Source organism: Neophocaena asiaeorientalis, unplaced genomic scaffold (assembly GCF_003031525.2).
Source record: "Neophocaena asiaeorientalis asiaeorientalis breed wild unplaced genomic scaffold, Neophocaena_asiaeorientalis_V1.1 scaffold162, whole genome shotgun sequence".
Taxonomy (NCBI): Eukaryota; Metazoa; Chordata; class Mammalia; order Artiodactyla; family Phocoenidae; genus Neophocaena; species Neophocaena asiaeorientalis.
The window spans coordinates 3,315,509-3,333,851 of NW_020172637.1; the positions used below are offsets into that span (position 1 = coordinate 3,315,509).

The 18,343-nt window shown below is 40.7% G+C and overlaps 1 protein-coding gene across 1 annotated transcript in view; it reads right to left on the bottom strand.

Moving 5' to 3' along the window:
- The window catches only part of ECT2L (epithelial cell transforming 2 like), a 75,219-nt gene that overhangs the window by 55,594 nt on the left and 1,282 nt on the right, over positions 1-18,343 (bottom strand). The window contains 2 exon segments of the mRNA XM_024739418.1: positions 4,801-4,940; positions 6,070-6,196. Coding sequence (XP_024595186.1) covers positions 4,801-4,940; positions 6,070-6,171 — 242 coding nt within the window. The 5' untranslated portion in view covers positions 6,172-6,196.

The following is an 18,343-nucleotide window of genomic DNA, read 5'->3' on the forward strand; positions in this document are numbered from 1 at the left end:
TAAAACAGCTTCGGGGTTTGGCTTCTCCTTTCAAACTCCAGGATTTCCTTTCTTAGCTTCATCCACCCCTAAAAGCCACCCAACAGCAAATGCTAATATTATATGTGGTTGCCCACGACCATCTGATCTATGTGAAAGGACAGAAATATGTCCAGAATATGGGGCTGAGGGGAGGGAAGAGTCAGGATGACCCACGTTTCCAGACCTGTCTTGGATATTTAGAAAACAGTGGGTCTCTGAATACTCCCCTTTCCCCTCCACCACCTCCACACAAAAATGTCCTTTCACATGGACGTCAGTAACTCAGCGTCATGTAGCTGTTCTATATTTAAGGATAATCTAGAAGTGTGTTGTCTCTGAAAAATTTATGTACCAGATTTCCTCAGAAATTGCAATCGAGATAAACATCCTCAACTGAGCCCTCCCAGGGGCTGCAGGGAAGACGGGGTGGGTGTACTGCGGCGAGAGTGTGGGACAGCGGTGTTCCCTCTTAACTATACATGGGTTGGTATGTTTTTTGGTACGTTTTTCTGCCCTCCAACCCCCCTTCCAGGTGACTCTGATGGAGAGAAGCAACAAGAGCTAATCCTTGTTCAGTGGTGATCTCCCTCTCCCTACACACACACACACACACACACCCCCACACAATCCATCCAGGTCTTAGGACTGCAGTTACATGAATCATGAATGTTGCCCCACCCACCAGGAAAAGCTACAAGTTTGAACAGCTCCAGCCCCGTAATGAAAGGCCTTTGTAGGAGGCATTACCTCTTGCTGAACAGAAGCAGTTTGAAACCGGTCCCACCAGTGTGACTAGGAGACTGATTCAATCTTCTCATAGGTTTCTTCAAGTGTGGCAGACACAAACAGCCCAGTTTCCTTTAAGGAGTCACAGGAAAGGTCAGCCTACTCAAGTGGCAGGGGGACAACACCACTGGAAACCGTCAGACGTGTGGACAGATAAGCATAATGTACAGGGAAAATGCCACGATAGAGGTTTGTACAAATGATGGGGGTGAAAGATGAGCAGGAAAGGCTTCCCAGTGGAGGTGACATTTAAGTTGAAGTGAGAGGGAGAACTTGCCAGAGGGAAGGTTTAAGAAGATGAACCTTTGAAAAATGTCTTAAATATTATAAAACTCCATTTAAGAAAATTTCCAAAGTCTTAACAATATGGAATATTTATTAGGACAGAAAAGAAAAATCTTAGATATTTGAATATATCTCATAGAGATTAAGAAGAAACTTTCAATGAAAACTGTGACAACATATTTCTGACTGGTACTTCAATATCCTGTTTAAGCTTTATAACTGCCTGAATTAAAGCAAAGTTATTCAGAAATTATAAAACAAAGCATCTAAAACAATGGCTTCTCTGTCTGAAAAGCAAGGTATTGCACAAATATAGCTGAGCTTACATGCAAAGATTTCAGGCATTCGAATAATGCTGAATTCTCTCTTTTATTCACAAGCTTATTCATAGTTATGGGGGAACAGGGACTAGAGGAGTAAATATAATTCAGAAAAAACACTTAATAATTAAAAGTTGATTGCAGTGCTACCATTTGATCCAGCAGTTCCATTTCTAGTTATATACCTAAAAGAAGTAAAGCATCCATATAGAAAGACTTATACACAGTTGTTCATAGCAGCATTACTTACAGTAGCCAAAATGTGGAAACTACCCAAATCTCCATCAACTGATGAGTGGATAAATAAAATGTGGCATATCCACACTATGGAATATTATTTGGCAATGAAAAGGAAAGTCTTGATATATGCTATAAAACAGGTGAACTAAAGGCCACATATTGTATGATTCCATTTATATGAAAAGTCTGGAATAGGCAAATTTATAGAGAAATAAAATAGATTAGTGGTTGTGCAGGGCTGGAATTGAGGGGGATTGGAATGGGGAGTGATTGCTAATAGATAGGGGGTTTCTTTTGTGGGTGATGAAAATGTTCTAAACTTAAATTGTGGTGGTGGTTGCACAGCTCTGTGAATGTACTAAAACCAGGGGTCCCCAACCCCTGGGTCACCAACCGGTACCAGTCCACGGCCTGTTAGGAAGCAGGCCGCACAGCAGGAGGTGAGCGGAGGGCAAGTGAGCGAAGCTTCATCTGCCGCTCCCCATTGCTCCCCATCGCTCACATTACTGCCTGAAACACCACCCCCCCAACCCTGGAAAAACTGTCTTCCACAAAACCGGTCCCTGGTGCCAAAAAGCTTGGGGACCCCTGCTAAAATCATTGAACTGTGTCCTTTAAATGCATGAATTTTATGTATGTGAATTACATCTCAATAAAGATACTTTAAAATTTTATTGCATTAACTTTAGGCTAAAAATGAAAATAAGTTGGGCTTTTAGATTGGGTTAAAATCAAGCACAGCTCAAACTGGATTAGACCATCTGCACATGGTGTCTTCAGCTGTCAGTAAGAGGGAAGAAATGGCTGACCAAAAGAGATGGCAGGAAGTCATGTAAGAAAGACTTCATCCAGACTGTGGGGAATGACCTGATTGATGTTCAACAACAAAAACCACCACTACAAATTAAAGATCCTGGTTTCAGGATGCCAAACCCAGAGACCAGAAATTGACATACAACTTCCCCCGAAATTAGTAGCCCAGAACATGTAATAACAGCTTCGTGGGACTATGAAATACACATAACTCTGCAGAAACACAGCTGCTGTCAAACAAAGCAGCGTAATTTCACTTAACAGGTTAGTTCCATATCCTTCTCCCACAGAAAGAATTCAGGTGCCAGACAGTGAATGAAGTTTCCAGTGAAAAAAATGTCAGGCCTAATGTTGATGAGCCTCAAAATATACCACAAGATCACTAATGACCTCCAGTGGTTACAACTAAAATTGCTCGGTTTGTGATACATGAGACTAGAACAGGAGGGCCCACAAAGCAATTATGGATAAAGGGTTTGGTCTCTTATTTTCTTATCTTGAAAGCTGCAAAATTGAAGTCAAAGGAAGCCTACCCAATGACTACCATAAAAATCTCCCTTCCTCCTGATTTTTTTTTTAAACATACATTTATTTATTTATTTATTTTTGGCTGCGTTGGGTCTTTGCTGCTGTGCGCGGGCTTTTCTCTAGTTGCGGCGAGCAAGGGCTACTCTTCAATGCAGTGCGTGGGTTTCTCATTGCGGTGGCTTCTCTTGTTGCAGAGCACAGGCTCTAGGCACGTGGGCTTCAGTAGTTGTGGCACGTGGGCTCAGTAGCTGTGGCTTGCGGGCTGTAGAGTGCAGGCTCAGTAGTTGTGGCGCACGGGCTTAGTTGCTCTGCGGCATGTGGAATCTTCCCGGACCAGGCCTCAAACCCGTGTCCCCTGCATTGGCAGCCAGATTCTTAACCACTGCTCCACCAGGGAAGTCCCCTCCTGATTTTTAAGCATTGACTGAAGAGCCTCTTTGTCTGTGGCCTGTCTTTGCAGCCTCTTTTGACATGCCTGGAAGATGGCTGTCTCCCTCCAGTGACTTGGTGACTCCATCAGGGATAATCCACTAGGAGCCCCACAGATGCAGAGAAAGCTGACAATGGAGAAGGTGCCTTCGTAGGTAGGAGAGATGAAATGACTGTGTGAAAGTGTAAGAAAGACTGAGAGAAGCAGGAAGCAGGTATTGTAAACTAAAATTACCCCATTTGGTCTTGCACAACTCTGACACTTTTTGGTGAATATCTAAGAAGTTTGAGGGTTAGCCTGTCCCCCGAGCCCCACCACCAGGCTGTAGTGAAAGCAGCCCCAAATGATCCCTACCTGGAGTTTCACTGAACAAACTTCAGTAAATAAGCCCAAACCACTTCATACAGCCTCCTCTGTAGGCCTGACAAAAATCCCAGCTCTCTGCCCTTTGGGTGAAAGATTCATTCAACTGAGAAAGAACAATGTTCCATAAACAGGATTCTATTACTATCCTTTTTGTGGCCTCAGGCTGCCAGAAAAGCCCCAGTCAGACAGGGCCATTTTTTGGAGATGAAACCATCCTTAATAAGCACCAACTGGCCTGGCTGGATTCTTCAGACAGGTCCAGGCATGCCGGAGGGCTCTCTGGAATATTTTGGTCAGTCCACATATCTGAATACCTTTAATTTCACCAAAGACAGGCCATTTCTAGCATTCAACCAGCATGTTAACAAGCCACTAGTTGCTCTGATAATAACTAATATTTGCTATGCTAATTAGCAAAGTGTCTGGTATAACTAAAACACTGTGACCTTTCCAATATAGTGCTAGCTAATCACCCCTAGAATACTAACTCTTGATCAGAACACTAGCTGCCCCTGGGTGTAATTTCAACTAACACTTTCACATGTCACACCAGCCATGCTGGAGTATTTTGAAATAAATTACAGATATAATAGGATGCAAGGGAAAGAATAAGAAGAACCAGGACTTAACGGCAATCAGTGACCACTGCCATATGAGTCTTGCCCATATTCCTAAATGCTGCTGCCACTGTCATTTCTCAGATATTTTTTGGATCTATTCATTCATGTAACAAATATTTCGGAGTACCTACTTCAAATATCTTATCTGTCTGAGAGTTCCAAGGAGAATTTAATATACTAAGAGAATGTTAAAAATTCATCGGCTGGGGCTTCCCTGGTGGCGCAGTGGTTGAGAGTCCGCCTGCCGATGCAGGGGACACGGGTTCGTGCCCCAGTCTAAAAAAATCAGTTGCTTTTTTTCTGTAGAAAAAAAGAAACTCTTAAAAGTTATATGAACATTTTATGATATTTTATTTTCTTTAAGATAATTACATCATTAGGCTACATTTACCTTAATTGTAATTTAGTGCATCATAAAAAAATCGTGAATAAGAATTCTTGATGTTGCTTGTTAGTCCAGAGGTCAAATCAATGACTTATAAGAGCAACTCTTTCCTGAAAGAGCGATAAGGGAGAGAAAATGACATTTTCCTTTACAGTTCAATATGTTCTTAGTTGCTAAGCAATCCATAGGCACCTAACAAGCTCACAGCTAATGTTTGCATGCACCTTACAGTTCACAAAGCACTTTCGCATATGTAGTAAGGGTCTCTCCCTTCAGATTAAACTCCTTTTATCTAGGGATGCAGGCAAGCCCAGGCTTGTTGGGTGGGCTGGTGGGAAAGGCTGGCAGGCATGTAATTGCAGAGGGGCTCAAGGAGGGCCCAAAGAGGTAATGGATCCTCACTATTGTTTCCACCTAAGCTAATGTGGTCCGGGAAACAGATCCCAAACATTTCATCTTGAAAACACATACTGGCTACTTGCTTAATTGTGAAAACAGGGCCATGTGAAGTAGGTGTGATTTTACTAACCCATAGTCCTACCTCTTCATAGCACCCACCAAAAGGAAAGTTAGTAAATTTTGCTGAAGAGCCATTGTTAGGAGTGTCTCCGTGAAAGACATACACCAGGACCAGCGTCCCCCAAAACGAGGACTTCAGTCCAGCTTGGCTCAGAGGACATACATAAACCCACTGTCTTTATTACTAGTCAGGCTTTGGTCCCAGCCCATCTGGTCTCCTTCCCTTGTGCATGCGCCTGGACCACGCAGGAGCTCTGAGGACCCAGGCAGCCCCCTTTTCCATGAAGGTCTGGCAGAGCTGCCTGGGCCATTCCAGTGACTACTTCCTGCATTATCTTTCAAAGGAGGGGCATCCCCTGGCCCCAGGGAACCATGCAGTTGGCACAAAAGGGAAGAGAGAATTAAAGAAACAACAAACATATCAACACTCTCCACACCAAAATACCACCAAAGCACCTTCTCTTGTCTCCTCCCCCTTACAGCAACCAGGGTGTGTCCTGGAGGTTTCTGTTTCATCTCTGGAGGTGCTGACAGGGCAAAAGTGGGAGCAGCTCTTGCACCTCCCATAAGATTGGAGTCGTGGACTGGGGTGAGGAGAGACTGTCTTTGGGGTAGGTTTATTTCTGTTTAAAGTGACTCAAAAACTAAGTTCTTTACAAGTATTTATTTTATTTTAAATATGGCAACATGAGACCCAATATATCACAGTAAAATTCACCTTAGAAAGCTTGTCTTATTCTAGAGTATGTGACTCACCTGTCAATTTAATGACTTGTTGCTAAAAGGTGTCCAGGCACTGAATCTTTTGTGGAAGCTCTCCATTTCCAAGCTTTCCCTGGGAGAATTCCCAGCTGACATCTCAGCAAATTATTTTCGTCCACACCTAGAACATCCAGTATATTAATGTTGTCCATATAGGAATAATCTAATTACAGCAATTCATTTACATATATTTGTTTCTATAGATACAATTAGAGCAATTCATATATATATATATCCATACAAATATACACAGAGAGTTCATGAACTCTAAATCATTGCGATTATTCTCTCCTCAACTACCTGGACCCAAATGTGAATCCAAACCAGAGCTGTTTTTTACTCTGCTGGCAAAATGACTCAGAAATTGGAATGATTCTTTATCAGCCATGAATACTGAATTTTTCTTTCTCTGGAAAGCAAGAATCTGAAGGGCTCAAAGAGGGCGCCCCCACCCCCACCCCAGTGCCTAGCTTTTGAGGACATAAGTCAAAGAGGATATAGAAGAAAAAGTTAGGCTAATATATTAATGATCTATTGCTGCATAGCAAATTACCCTAAAACTTAACAGCTCAGAACAACAAACTCTTCTTATTATCTCAAAGTTCCTGAGGGTCGGGAATCCAAGCACAATCTAGTAGGGTACAGTATTGTTAGTCTACTAGGGCTGCCATTGCAAAACACCACAGACTGGGCGGCCTGAACAACAGAAATTTGTTTTCTCACAGTTCTGGAGGCCGAAAGTCCAAGATCAGCATGTTGTTTCTGGTGAGGCCTCTCTTCCTGTCGTGCAGGCAGTAGTCTTCCTGCTGTGTTCTCACAAGGCCTTCATTCTGAGCACACACGGGGTGGGGTGCAGGAGGCGCTCTGGTATCTCTTCTTCTTCTTATTATTAGGGTACCAGTCCTATTGGATTAAGGCCCTCAACCGTATAACCTCATTTAACTTTTATTACTTCTTTATAGGCTCCACCTCCAAATGTAGTCACATCGGGGGTTGGGGGACACAATTCAGTACATACCAGGTACCTCTCCTTCAAAATCTCCCATAGGCTGCAATCAGTGTGTTGGCTAGGACTCCAGCCCCATCTGAAGGATCTGAAGCTCATTCATGTGTCTGTGACCAGGATTCAGTTGCTCGTGGACTGTTGGGTGGAGGAATCCTTTGCTTTCCTTGCCACATGGGCTTCTCCATAGGGCAGTTCACATGGCAGCTGGCTTCCATCAGAGGAAGCAAATGAAAAAGCAAGAGAGGGCACACAAGAGAGAAGCCACAGTCTCTTTGTAACCTAACCTCAGAATTGGTATCCCATCACTTTTGCTCTGTTCTATTAGGTAAAAGCAAGTCACTACGTCTGGCCCACACTCAAGGGGAGAGGATTACATAAGAGCGCAGATAGTAATACAATCTACCACAGTTCACCCTTTGGATCAGTTCCCTTCCTTTCCCACATGCAGAACACACTCAATCATGCCTTAAAGCAGACAACCCCAAAGTTCCATCTCATCAATATTTTGAGCTTAGATCCCAGGAGATAGAAATGATTCATAACAGCCTGTACAGACCCAGATATACCTACTCTTGATCTAGAGAACTCTGAACTAAAAAGATAAGCTATCTGGTACTAGCCCCTACACACAATATATATAATGGTAGAACAGGAAAAGGATAACTGCAATAAATATTCCCATTTGTAAAGGAGAAGAACGATATATAAAAGAGTTAACCCGTAGCAATTCTGAGATCCTGCTGTAGAAGGCTGGAACCCAGTTATCATTTTTAGTCTCAAACAATCACATTCTCTTTTATACCGTGTAGGTAACTCCTTTGACAACATGGCTTTCTCAATATCTATCTCAAGTTATTTGATTCCAGGCAGTGCTATGTGCCACAATTGTTTAGAGACTTTCTCTCTCTCTCTCTCTCTCAATTTAATAGCAAGTACTTTGAGCCTATCAGACTTTCCTTAGGAAGAGCCAAACCCTAAGTCTCCCCTCTTTGAGAAATTTTCCCAGTGTGAAAGTACTTGCTGGGTACCACCTTATTCTATTCAGAGATCCTAACAATGGTGTGACAACCATACTCTTCTTGACTTGGTCTTTGCCGCTAGGCAGAGTTTTAAGCAGACTTTTTCGCTCAAAGGACTTCTCTGTTGCTTCTTAACTAGTTGAACATGTGAATCAGTTGCACCTTCCAAGCTTGCAAAACCCTGAGTTTTTTGGTTGTCTCTGATTTCCTTTTCATTCCTGCTTGCACACCAGCCAAATATTTTCTGAGCTCCTTTAATTCTTGTAGTACCTTGGCAAATGCAGCCAGTAGAAATGAACACATTCTAATAACAGTCATTTCCTACCTCTTTGTATAAAGTACAAGCTCATTACGTATGTAATATGCCTTTTAAGCTATTCTAGACTATATTTTTATACATATTTTTTGGTAACATGGATTGCTGACTGTCCAAGTCTCCAATAACAATTTCATGCTGCCAGACTGGATGTTAATGTCACAAAATTTGGAAGGTATTGATGTTGGTATGGCAGCACCCTACTCCTGGAACCAATATTTGTATCTACCAAACATTTAAGGAAGAAATAACAAACTTATTCCAGAGAATAGAAAAAGTGGGAATTATATCCAGGTCCTTCTATGAAGTCAGCATAACCTTAACACCAAAACCCAATAAGAACCTTATAAGAGAGGAATATTATAGGTTTATTACCATAAACATAGGTCCAAAAATCCTAGTCAAAATATTAGAACACCAAACCCAGCAATGTATTAAAAATGTTAATATATCACCAGCAAGTTGGAATGTAAATTTGATTTGATATTACAAAATCAATGCACTTCTCATCATTAATAAAACAAAGGAGAAAATCATGAAAATCTCAGTAGATACAAAAAGTGTATTTGATAAGATTCAACTCCCATTCATAACAAAAAAAATCTTACCAACCTAGAACTAGAAGAAACTTCCTAATCCAAATTAGGACATATTATAAGAAACTAGCAAACATTAAACTTAATAGTAAAATGTTGAAACTTTCCTTATAATTGCCACTACCATCTTTATTCAATATTGTTCTGGAATTCTGTCCAATGTAATAAAGCAAGAAAATTAAATTATAATCATTGAAAAGGAAAAAAAACTGTCATTATTTATTAGTGGCATAATTGTATGTAGAAAATACTGAAGAATTTACAGGTAAATTGTCAGATTTAACGCATGTTTAGGAAGGTTGCTATACACAAGGTCAACATAAAAAAATCTGTATTTCTGTATACTAACAACAAATTTTTATTAAAAAACAGTATGTCATTTATAATAACTTTTAAAAATCCAATTTAAATCAGAGGTACAAATGTTCCACATAGAATACTAAAAATTTTATCAAGAGAAATTTTTAAAGATCTAAATAACAGTAACGTCTATATAGATGTTTAGTTGTACCAAATTAATCTATTAATCAAAACCCAGCAGTGGGGTGGGGTGTTTGTGTGCACGTGTGTGTGTGTGTGTTTGACAAACTAATTATGAAATGTGTATGAAAACGCAAAGGGTCAAGAACAGCAAAGACAACTTGAAAAAGAATAAAGTAATAAGACTTACTCTGCATGGTATCAGGACTTATTTACTATAAAGTTAGTGTAAATAGAGCATGAGATATTGGCATAAGAATAGACAAATAAACCAGTTGAGTCCAGAAACAGACTCGCAAATATATCTCACTAGATTTATGACACTAGTGGCACTGCAGAATAGTAGGAAAGGAAGATTCTAGTCAGCAACACATGGAGTAGAACCACTGCATTCCGTTGGGCCCAGCTGATCCTCAGAATCATAACAGTAAAAGATTGTTTTAAGCCACTAGAGTTTGGAGCGTTTTGTCATTCAGCAATCAAAACTGATAGAGAAAATTCATACCTGGAAGTAGAGTATTGCCATAACATAACTTAAAGCATATGGCAATGATGTCGAAAAAGAGCAGCAAGTGGAAATTGGAAGGGTGGTGAGGAGACTGTCAGTGGAGCCTAGAAGAACAGTGAAGTTGCTAAGAAAGGCTAGAAAAAGGATCACCTGTGTTATGTAGCAGTGGAATGTTTAGTAACACTGTTGCCTGCATTAATGTGGACAATAGGAAATCTACCAAGGAACGTGCAGACCCGGCTAAAGAGATTCCAAGCAGGATATAGAAAGTTCTGACTGGCTTCTTAGCTGAATATGATACAATAAGAGAGACATGAACTGACCTGAAAATCTAGTTTTTTAGCAGAAATAAAGAACATCTAGTACAGTATCTCCAGCCAGCAAAAAGTCTCAAAGTAATAAATGGCTTCATTTCAAAGACCTCCTTGATAAGGTCTTTGAAAGGTTTAAGGTGGTGTGTCTCACGGACCCTCTCATTTAGAAAATAAAAGAGTTCCTAAGAGTCTTAGAGACTTTGTCCCACAGCACCCTGATTCATATCCCAAGGCAGCCAGGGGCCTATCTCAAAGGGATTTGTGGATGCAGCCTTTGTTGAAGAGAATGGATTATAATAAGATACACAGAAAGCCCACAAAATTGTCAAGAAGATTGTTCTGGTGAAAGCATGACCAGCTTGAAATAAAAGGGACTGAGAAGGCCTGAAATAGTCTCTGAGCCTCCAACTTTCTACAGGTAAGAAGCAGGCTGAGAAAGCTTTGCAACTACGACCACAGATAATTTCTTATTGAAAAAGATGGGTGACTCAGAGGACAGAGCGAAGAGTCAGTAGTGCAGAGCCAAGAGAAGCTGAGAACAATGGATCAGGAGACTACTCCCAGGGAGTAGACCTGGACCATAATCAAGGAATCATCAGGACAACTGGTCTGGCTGAATTTCAGAATTGCTATGGACCAGAAACTACCATGTGACTTGCTTCCTGCCTTTGTGAATAGGAAAGACTGCTGTGGTTACCCTTTTTGTGTTTCACTAGTGTAATCTAGGTGTCTGGGAGACAGCTAAATTCACAGGTCTCCAGTTCAAGAGCAGCGACAGACAAGGAGCCTCACTTGCAATTGGACCTGATGCAGATCATGAGAGTCTGGACTTCTAGACTGATACCATAATTGGATGAGACGTTGGGTGTCTTGGGATGGGGTAAATGCATTCTGCTTGTGAAAGGCATGTGAATTGTTGTGACCAGAGGATGCAATGTGGTATATTGTCTGTACATGTGGCCAGGAATGATTGCTCCCATCCAGTTCTCCCATCAAGAAGTGGAGTCTTATTGCCCTTCCTCCCCACAAATCTGCACTAGCACTGCCTTGTTATAACCAATAGGATGTTATGGAAGTGATGATATATGACTTCTGGTCCTGGGCTTTGAGACTTGCAGTTTCTCTTTCTGCACTCTTGAGATCTAGCTGCCGGGTAAATAAGCTCGGGCTAGATTACTGAGTGAGGTGAGACCACATGGAAAGACAGAGGTTGAACCAGCCCCCAACTATTTCAGCCACCCCAGTCAGAGCACCAGATGTGTGAATGAAGCCATCTCGGGTATTCCAGTTCCAGCTGAGCTCTCAGGTAAATGCAACCAAACGAATGACCCCAGCCTACAACAGCAAGTGGAACTGCCCAGATGAATTGTGAACCCACAGAATTGTGAAAGACGATTCCTGTTTCAGATTTGGGGATGGTTTGTTATCCAGCACAGACTGACAAAGTTGTGTGTTGGTGAGCATCCAGAACTCATATATAGCTGCTCAAAGTGTAAATTAGTATAAGTACTTGAAAAACGGGCATTATTTCCTAAAGTTGAACATGTGCATTCTTGACCCAACAGAAAAACATGCACACGTGGACCAAATATATCCACAAGAATGTTCATAGCTGCTTTGGATAGCTCCAAACTGGATACAACCCAAGCATCCATCAACAGTTGAATAGATAAATATATTGTCATATATTCATGCAATAGAATGCTACAGGTCAATGAACAGGCTGCTGCTACACACAACAGTATGCATGAATCACACACCTAAGACATTAAACAAAGGAAGCTGGAAACAAAGTAAAATATCTTGCATGGTTTTTGTTTGTTTTCCTTTTTTGCGGTAAGCGGGCCTCTCACTGTTGTGGCCTCTCCCGTTGCGGAGCACAGGCTCTGGACGCGCAGGCTCAGCGGCCATGGCTCACAGGTCCAGCCGCTCCACGGCACGTGGGATCTTCCCAGACCGGGGCATGAACCCGTGTCCCCTGCATCGGCAGGCGGACTCTCAACCACTGCGCCACCAGGGAAGCCCCTTGCATGGTTTTATTTATACAAAGTTCTACGCTCTAGTGGTTGAAGTCGGGATAGTGGTTACCTTTGGGGAGGAAAGAGAAGGTAATGACTAGAAGGGATATGAGAGGGGATTCTGGGGTGCTGGTATTGACCTAGGGGTGGGAGCCTGGGTGAGTTCACTTTGTAATTCATCGAGTATTACACTTACAACATGCATATTTTTCTATATCTTCTATTTTCATTAAGAAGTTTTAAAATAACATCAAATACTACTAAGTACCTAGAAAAAGTAAAAGTACAACTTTATAAAGATAGAAAACTTTACTGAAAAACAATTTTTAGAGACCTAAATCAATGGAGAGAAATGTTTAGAGATATGTATTAGAGATTCAGAAAAATGAAGAGACTAATTCTCTCAAACTGAGATTCGATGCAATCTCAAAAAAATCCCAAAGTGATATTGTATGTGTGTAACTTGAAAAGCTGATTCTAAAATATTTATGGAAATTTACAAGGCTAAAGTAGTCCAGACAGTCTGGAAGAGCAAGAGAGGGAGATGTGTTTCTAGATATCAAGACTTATTATAGGAGAGGAGGGATAAATTGGGAGTTTGGGATTAACATATACACATTAACTGAATCACTTTGCAATACACCTGAAACTAACACAACTTTGTAGATCAACTGTACTTCAATAAAAACAAACAAACAAAAAAACAAGGATATATTGTATAGCACAGGGAATTACAGCCATTACCTTGTAATAAATTTTAATGGAGTATAATCTGTAAAACTATTGAATCACTGTGCTATATACATGAAACTAATATAATATTGTAAATCAACTGTACTTTAATAAACAATTAATGTAGAAAAACTTATTATAAAGCTGCACTAATAAGATGACATGGTATTAGCATGGGGACAAATAACTAATCAGGGGAGCAGAAGAGAAGGGTCCAAAATAGATAGACTCATGTATACATGGGCACTTCTTAGATTTCAAATCAAAGAGGAAGAGAGAGAATTTTCCATTTATAGAAAACAGAGTATCTATTTAAAAAAAGAGAAAAGCAAGTGGACCACTTTCTCACACTGTACCACACGTACATCAATATCTGGAGGCTTTTTACATATAAATTCAATTACACGTGGCTTGTGAGTGCCCAGAAGACAAAATTAAGAACAATGGATGAGGTCAGAGAGATGGATTTTGGCTCAGTCTAAGTGGGAAAACAATCACTTCAGCAGCATGAGCTGTCTTGGGAGGTTATGTCCATTATGGAAGATGTTAAAACACAATTGGATGACTGCTTCCACTGAAATTCTAGCTGAGATTCAAGCATCAGAAATGTCTACGTTTCTAAGCAACCCTCTGTTGCTATAAATACCAAGAAGAGAGGGAACAATGTGAATTTCTTCAGCCTGGAGTAATTTCAGCTGAAGAAATTTTATTGGCAAGTCAGAAGAATCTGAGAATAAGCCAAACGCTGGTGGTGCCTCTACGCTTATTACACTTCAATGAGACAGAAGCACATTTTAAAAATGAATATCTCGGAAAGGCATGTACCATATTAGGAACAGTTTTAGAAATATTACAGAAGGGCAGCATGACATGGTGATCATCAAATTTGAATTCCTGCTCTGATCCCCCTAAATTGAAGCCTTAGGGACTTCACTGGTGGTCCAGTGGTTAAGACTCCATGCTTCCACTGCAGGGGGCATGGGTTTGATCCCTGGTCTGGGAACTAAGATCCCACATGCTGCACGGCCAAAAACAAACAAAAACCCTCAACCTCCCCACCCCAAAATTAAAGCCTTACAAGTAATTTCATCTCTGAGCCTCAGTCTCCTCACGTGTGAAGCAAGGCAGTGATGTGTCTTGGCAAACTACAGTACAAAAATGTTCAGATAAAAACCTCATGGCAATGTGGAAAATTAAATACCTCCCTCTGAATCAACATTAAATCAAAACAAATCCTTAGTTTCATAAGATGCCCAGCTGCTGTTATGTGAAATCTCTCCAAGAGCCAACATAAGGGATTTTTATTTAGCAACTTCTCAAAATTGGTATTATCCTCTGTGGTAAGGTATTACTGAGTTACAAAATGAGCGGAACATTACAGAAAGAATAGTTGCTGTCTCTGCTGGTGGGCTTCAATATGTGAGTACAGTACATCACATACAGATATAAACATAGACACAGATACAAATCCCCACAGGATTCCATTCATTCTCTTAAATGAATATGTTACTTTGTTGACTAGTTATTTGATCCAGGGAGAGACGGCATGCTGGCAATCACTACTTCTTTAAATGGGATGATTTCTTTTCATAGTCCAGCATTTAAAATCTCCCAGGGACTTCCTTGGTTGGCACAGTGGTTAAGAATCTGCCTGCCAATGCAGGGGACATGGGTTCGATCCCTGGTCCAGGAAGATCCCACATGCCGAGGAGCAGCTAAGCCCGTGCGCCACAACTACTGAGCCTGCACTCTAGAGCCTGCCAAGGCATAACTACTGAAGCCCGTGCACCTAGAGCCCGTGCTCCGCAACAAGAGAAGCCACCACAATGAGAAGCCCCTGCACCACAACGAAAAGTAGCCTCCACTCACCACAACTAGAGAAAGCCCACATGCAGCAACGAAGACCTAACGCAGCCAAAAATTTTAAAAATAAAATAATTTAAAAAAATTCTTTCAGCCTCTAAAAATAAAACACAAAACTCTCCAAATAGTAGCTCCATAAGATATTAATAGGTATTTCCCAGAAAAGCAGCATCTGTGGTTAAATATGCCTGGAAATGATTGATTGAACAAAATTAAAACTTTTTTGTAGGATGTTTTACAAATTTAGTATATTGATGTTCAGTCAATCTCCAAGAGAAGGAGGTAATATGTAGCATATCTCTTGTTCATTGTTAAAGGAGCTTATCATGAAGTGTATTAGTTGTCTAGTGTGGGTATCATGGTGGGTATCTAGTGCTGTGTAACAAACAGTCCCAAAACGGAGTTGCTTTAAAAAAGCATTTATTCTCTCACAGTCAGGGGTCAAGCATGGCTTAACTAGGTCCTCTGGTTCAGGGTCTCTCACAACCCAAGTGTCAGCTGGGGCTTTTGTCATCCCAAAGCTGAACTGGGGAAGGATCCACTTCCAAGCTCGGGTAGAGGGTTGTCACACGATTCAGTTCCTCACAGACTGAGGAGAAAGGGCCTCAGTTCCTTGCAGGCTGGAGGCTCCCCTCCCAGGTGGGCTTCTCCACAGCTTAGCTCACAAAACGGCAGCTGGCTTCCACCCAAGTAAGCAAGCAAGAGGGCAAGAGAGGGCAGGCAAGATGGAAGCTAGAGTCTGTAACAAAATCTCAGAAGTGATATACCATTGCTTTTTGATTCGTCAGAGCAGGGGTCAGCAAACATGGTCAGCAGGCCATATTTGGCCCAATGCCCATTTTTGTAAATAGTTTTATTGAAAGACAGTTAATCATATTTATTTACATATTGCCTGCGGTTGCTTTTCAGTACAACAGCAGAATTGAGTAATTGGGAAAGAAACCATATGGCTCACAGAGCAAAAAAGATTTCCTACCTGGCCCTTTAGAGAAAAAGTTTGGCAAACCCTGCATTAGAAACAAGTCTAGCCTCCACTTGAGGGGAAGCGATTCAAAAGGGCATGAATACCAGGAAGCTGGGGTCGTTGGGAGTCATTTTAGAAGCTGCCTACCTTGTAGTCCTGCCAACAGGTAGGGACTTGGCAAGTAGTTGCTGAGTGAGTAAATGAATAATTGTTCACATATACCGATTTTCTAAATTCAAGGGCTGAAAGAAAAGTTGCTAGCCAAAAAAAAGCCAAATTCCTTCACCGATTATTAGGACTTGACAACTGCATCACAACTAACAACTCATCAACTTGTGTGATCTTCTTATTAGTAATTTCTATCATTATGTCAAGTGAGTTAGATGGCAAAATAAGCTTAGGATTGAATTCATATGTAGATTGGACAGATTATTCTTTCACAACATCAGCAAATTGGAAGAAAGCGTACGTATTTGAGATGAGAATTCACTCTGGGGGCAAGAATATTTATTGTGAATTACGTTTACAATCGGACAGCTACAGTATCTTCTAATAGCAAGAGAGACTCAAAACCTAAATGTATAAAATCAAAGTCTCATCCATTTTTTTCATCTTTTCTCCATGTGCTTTCTCCAAAAGCCAAAATACTGTACCACAAAGTTCCTCCTTGATCATTTAGGATCTCTCTTGTTCTAGTACAAAGTAGCAAGTCATTCTTGGAAGAGGAAATGCCCCGCTGCTGCTGCTTTGCTTACAGCCTAGTTTTCCACTGAATTGAAACTCCAGTGTGGGTGACACAAACTGGAAAACTATTTCTTACCTCACTCTGTAAAACAAGGGCTCTAAATATTTCTAAAGTTTGGTGCAAAAAGGGAATAAAATAGGAGACCCCAATCTGTGGCTTTTCTCATGTTACTGGATCCAACAAACATATTAAGCAACTAAATCAAAGTGGGGTGGGGGACATGGAATAAAGGCTATATTTAACATCCTACATTTTTTTGAGTAGCTACTCTGACTGGCACAGTGCTAGTAAGTCTCTTTCCCGTACACGAGCTCATTTATTTCTCACATTCATCCTGGGAGTTTGATTACAGATGAAAAGAACAGGGTAAAGAAAATATTCCAAGGTCACACAGGTAGTAACTGGTATCAAGTTTAAAGGTTATACTGGATTTTTCCTAACACGAGAGTGTAACTTGAATTGGATGTATGACTGGTATGGGTTAATTTGGAAATATACTTTCTATCCCATGACTTATTATTCTTTATAACTGACATATCAATGAGAAACTCAGCAATCCACACTTGTACCTCCATGCTTAGGGAGAAAAAGGCGGGTGGGGAGTGGCGGGTGGTGCCTGTTGTGTGACAACCAAAGCCAGGTTAAGGGGTGAGAGGGCTGCACAGCTGCCAGTCCATACAGAGAGCTAAATCATCACTGGGATAAATCAAAACCCTGTTGTCATTAACTGTGTTTCCACAGGTGATTGGTCACACAGCTGGAGGAATGTAAATCACTCGGGTCCTACTCCCCCTGCAAGACACTGACTTGGAGTGGAAACTGGAAACAAAACATTGTTCCCTGGCACAGAGGTAGTACCTACATTTGAGTACGTTGGCAATTCACATTGCAAGTTGCACAATGATTCATTTATTTTCTAAAAGTTAATTCTTTAAATATGCCTCCTCAGAGGTTGTGTGGTTCTAAAGATTGCAGAAAAGAACTGGTATACAGGAAAAGTGAGTGTGATTTGTGAAAAAATAGAAATGAAAGATAATTCCAGTTAAGTAAAATGTCCTATATTCAGAGCATGTAACAACATGCCATTTTGAACATAAACTGGTATATAATTTTTATTAAATGCACAAATAAATAATGAAAGTAATAGCATGTTTTGAGGCACAGGAGGAGTTCTGTGGCCAAAACTGGACATAATCAAATGCTGGATTTGCTCACAGATATAGAAGTTTAAAGCTATAACATAAAAATTATAACAAGAAGTGACTGTACTATTTAAATTCATTCAAGAATAATAATCAATTATTGTTGTTCTAAAACTTCCAAGTCCCAACCCCTACTTTCTTTCACGTAAATAATGGTTTTTAGAGCACAATTTTTGAGGTTCCTATGATGCACAAATGTCAAGACGGGCCTGAAAACAATTACACGGGTTGTGCTGCACTCGAATGCATGTGTTGTTAGGATATTCTGTTCTGATACATGGCAAGGTTGACTAATAAGCAGAGCATGGGTCCTTTTAAAAAGATAAAATATAAGTATCACGATTTTAACTAAGATCTGATCTTATTGATCTATATATGACTATAACCCTATTCATCAAATCTTAGCATATTAACTATTCAGAGCTATACAGTTCTAACCACTTACTGTATTCGCAGTAGATTCTTTGTATTTCTCTTTCACTACCTGCCCCCCACCCCGATCCCT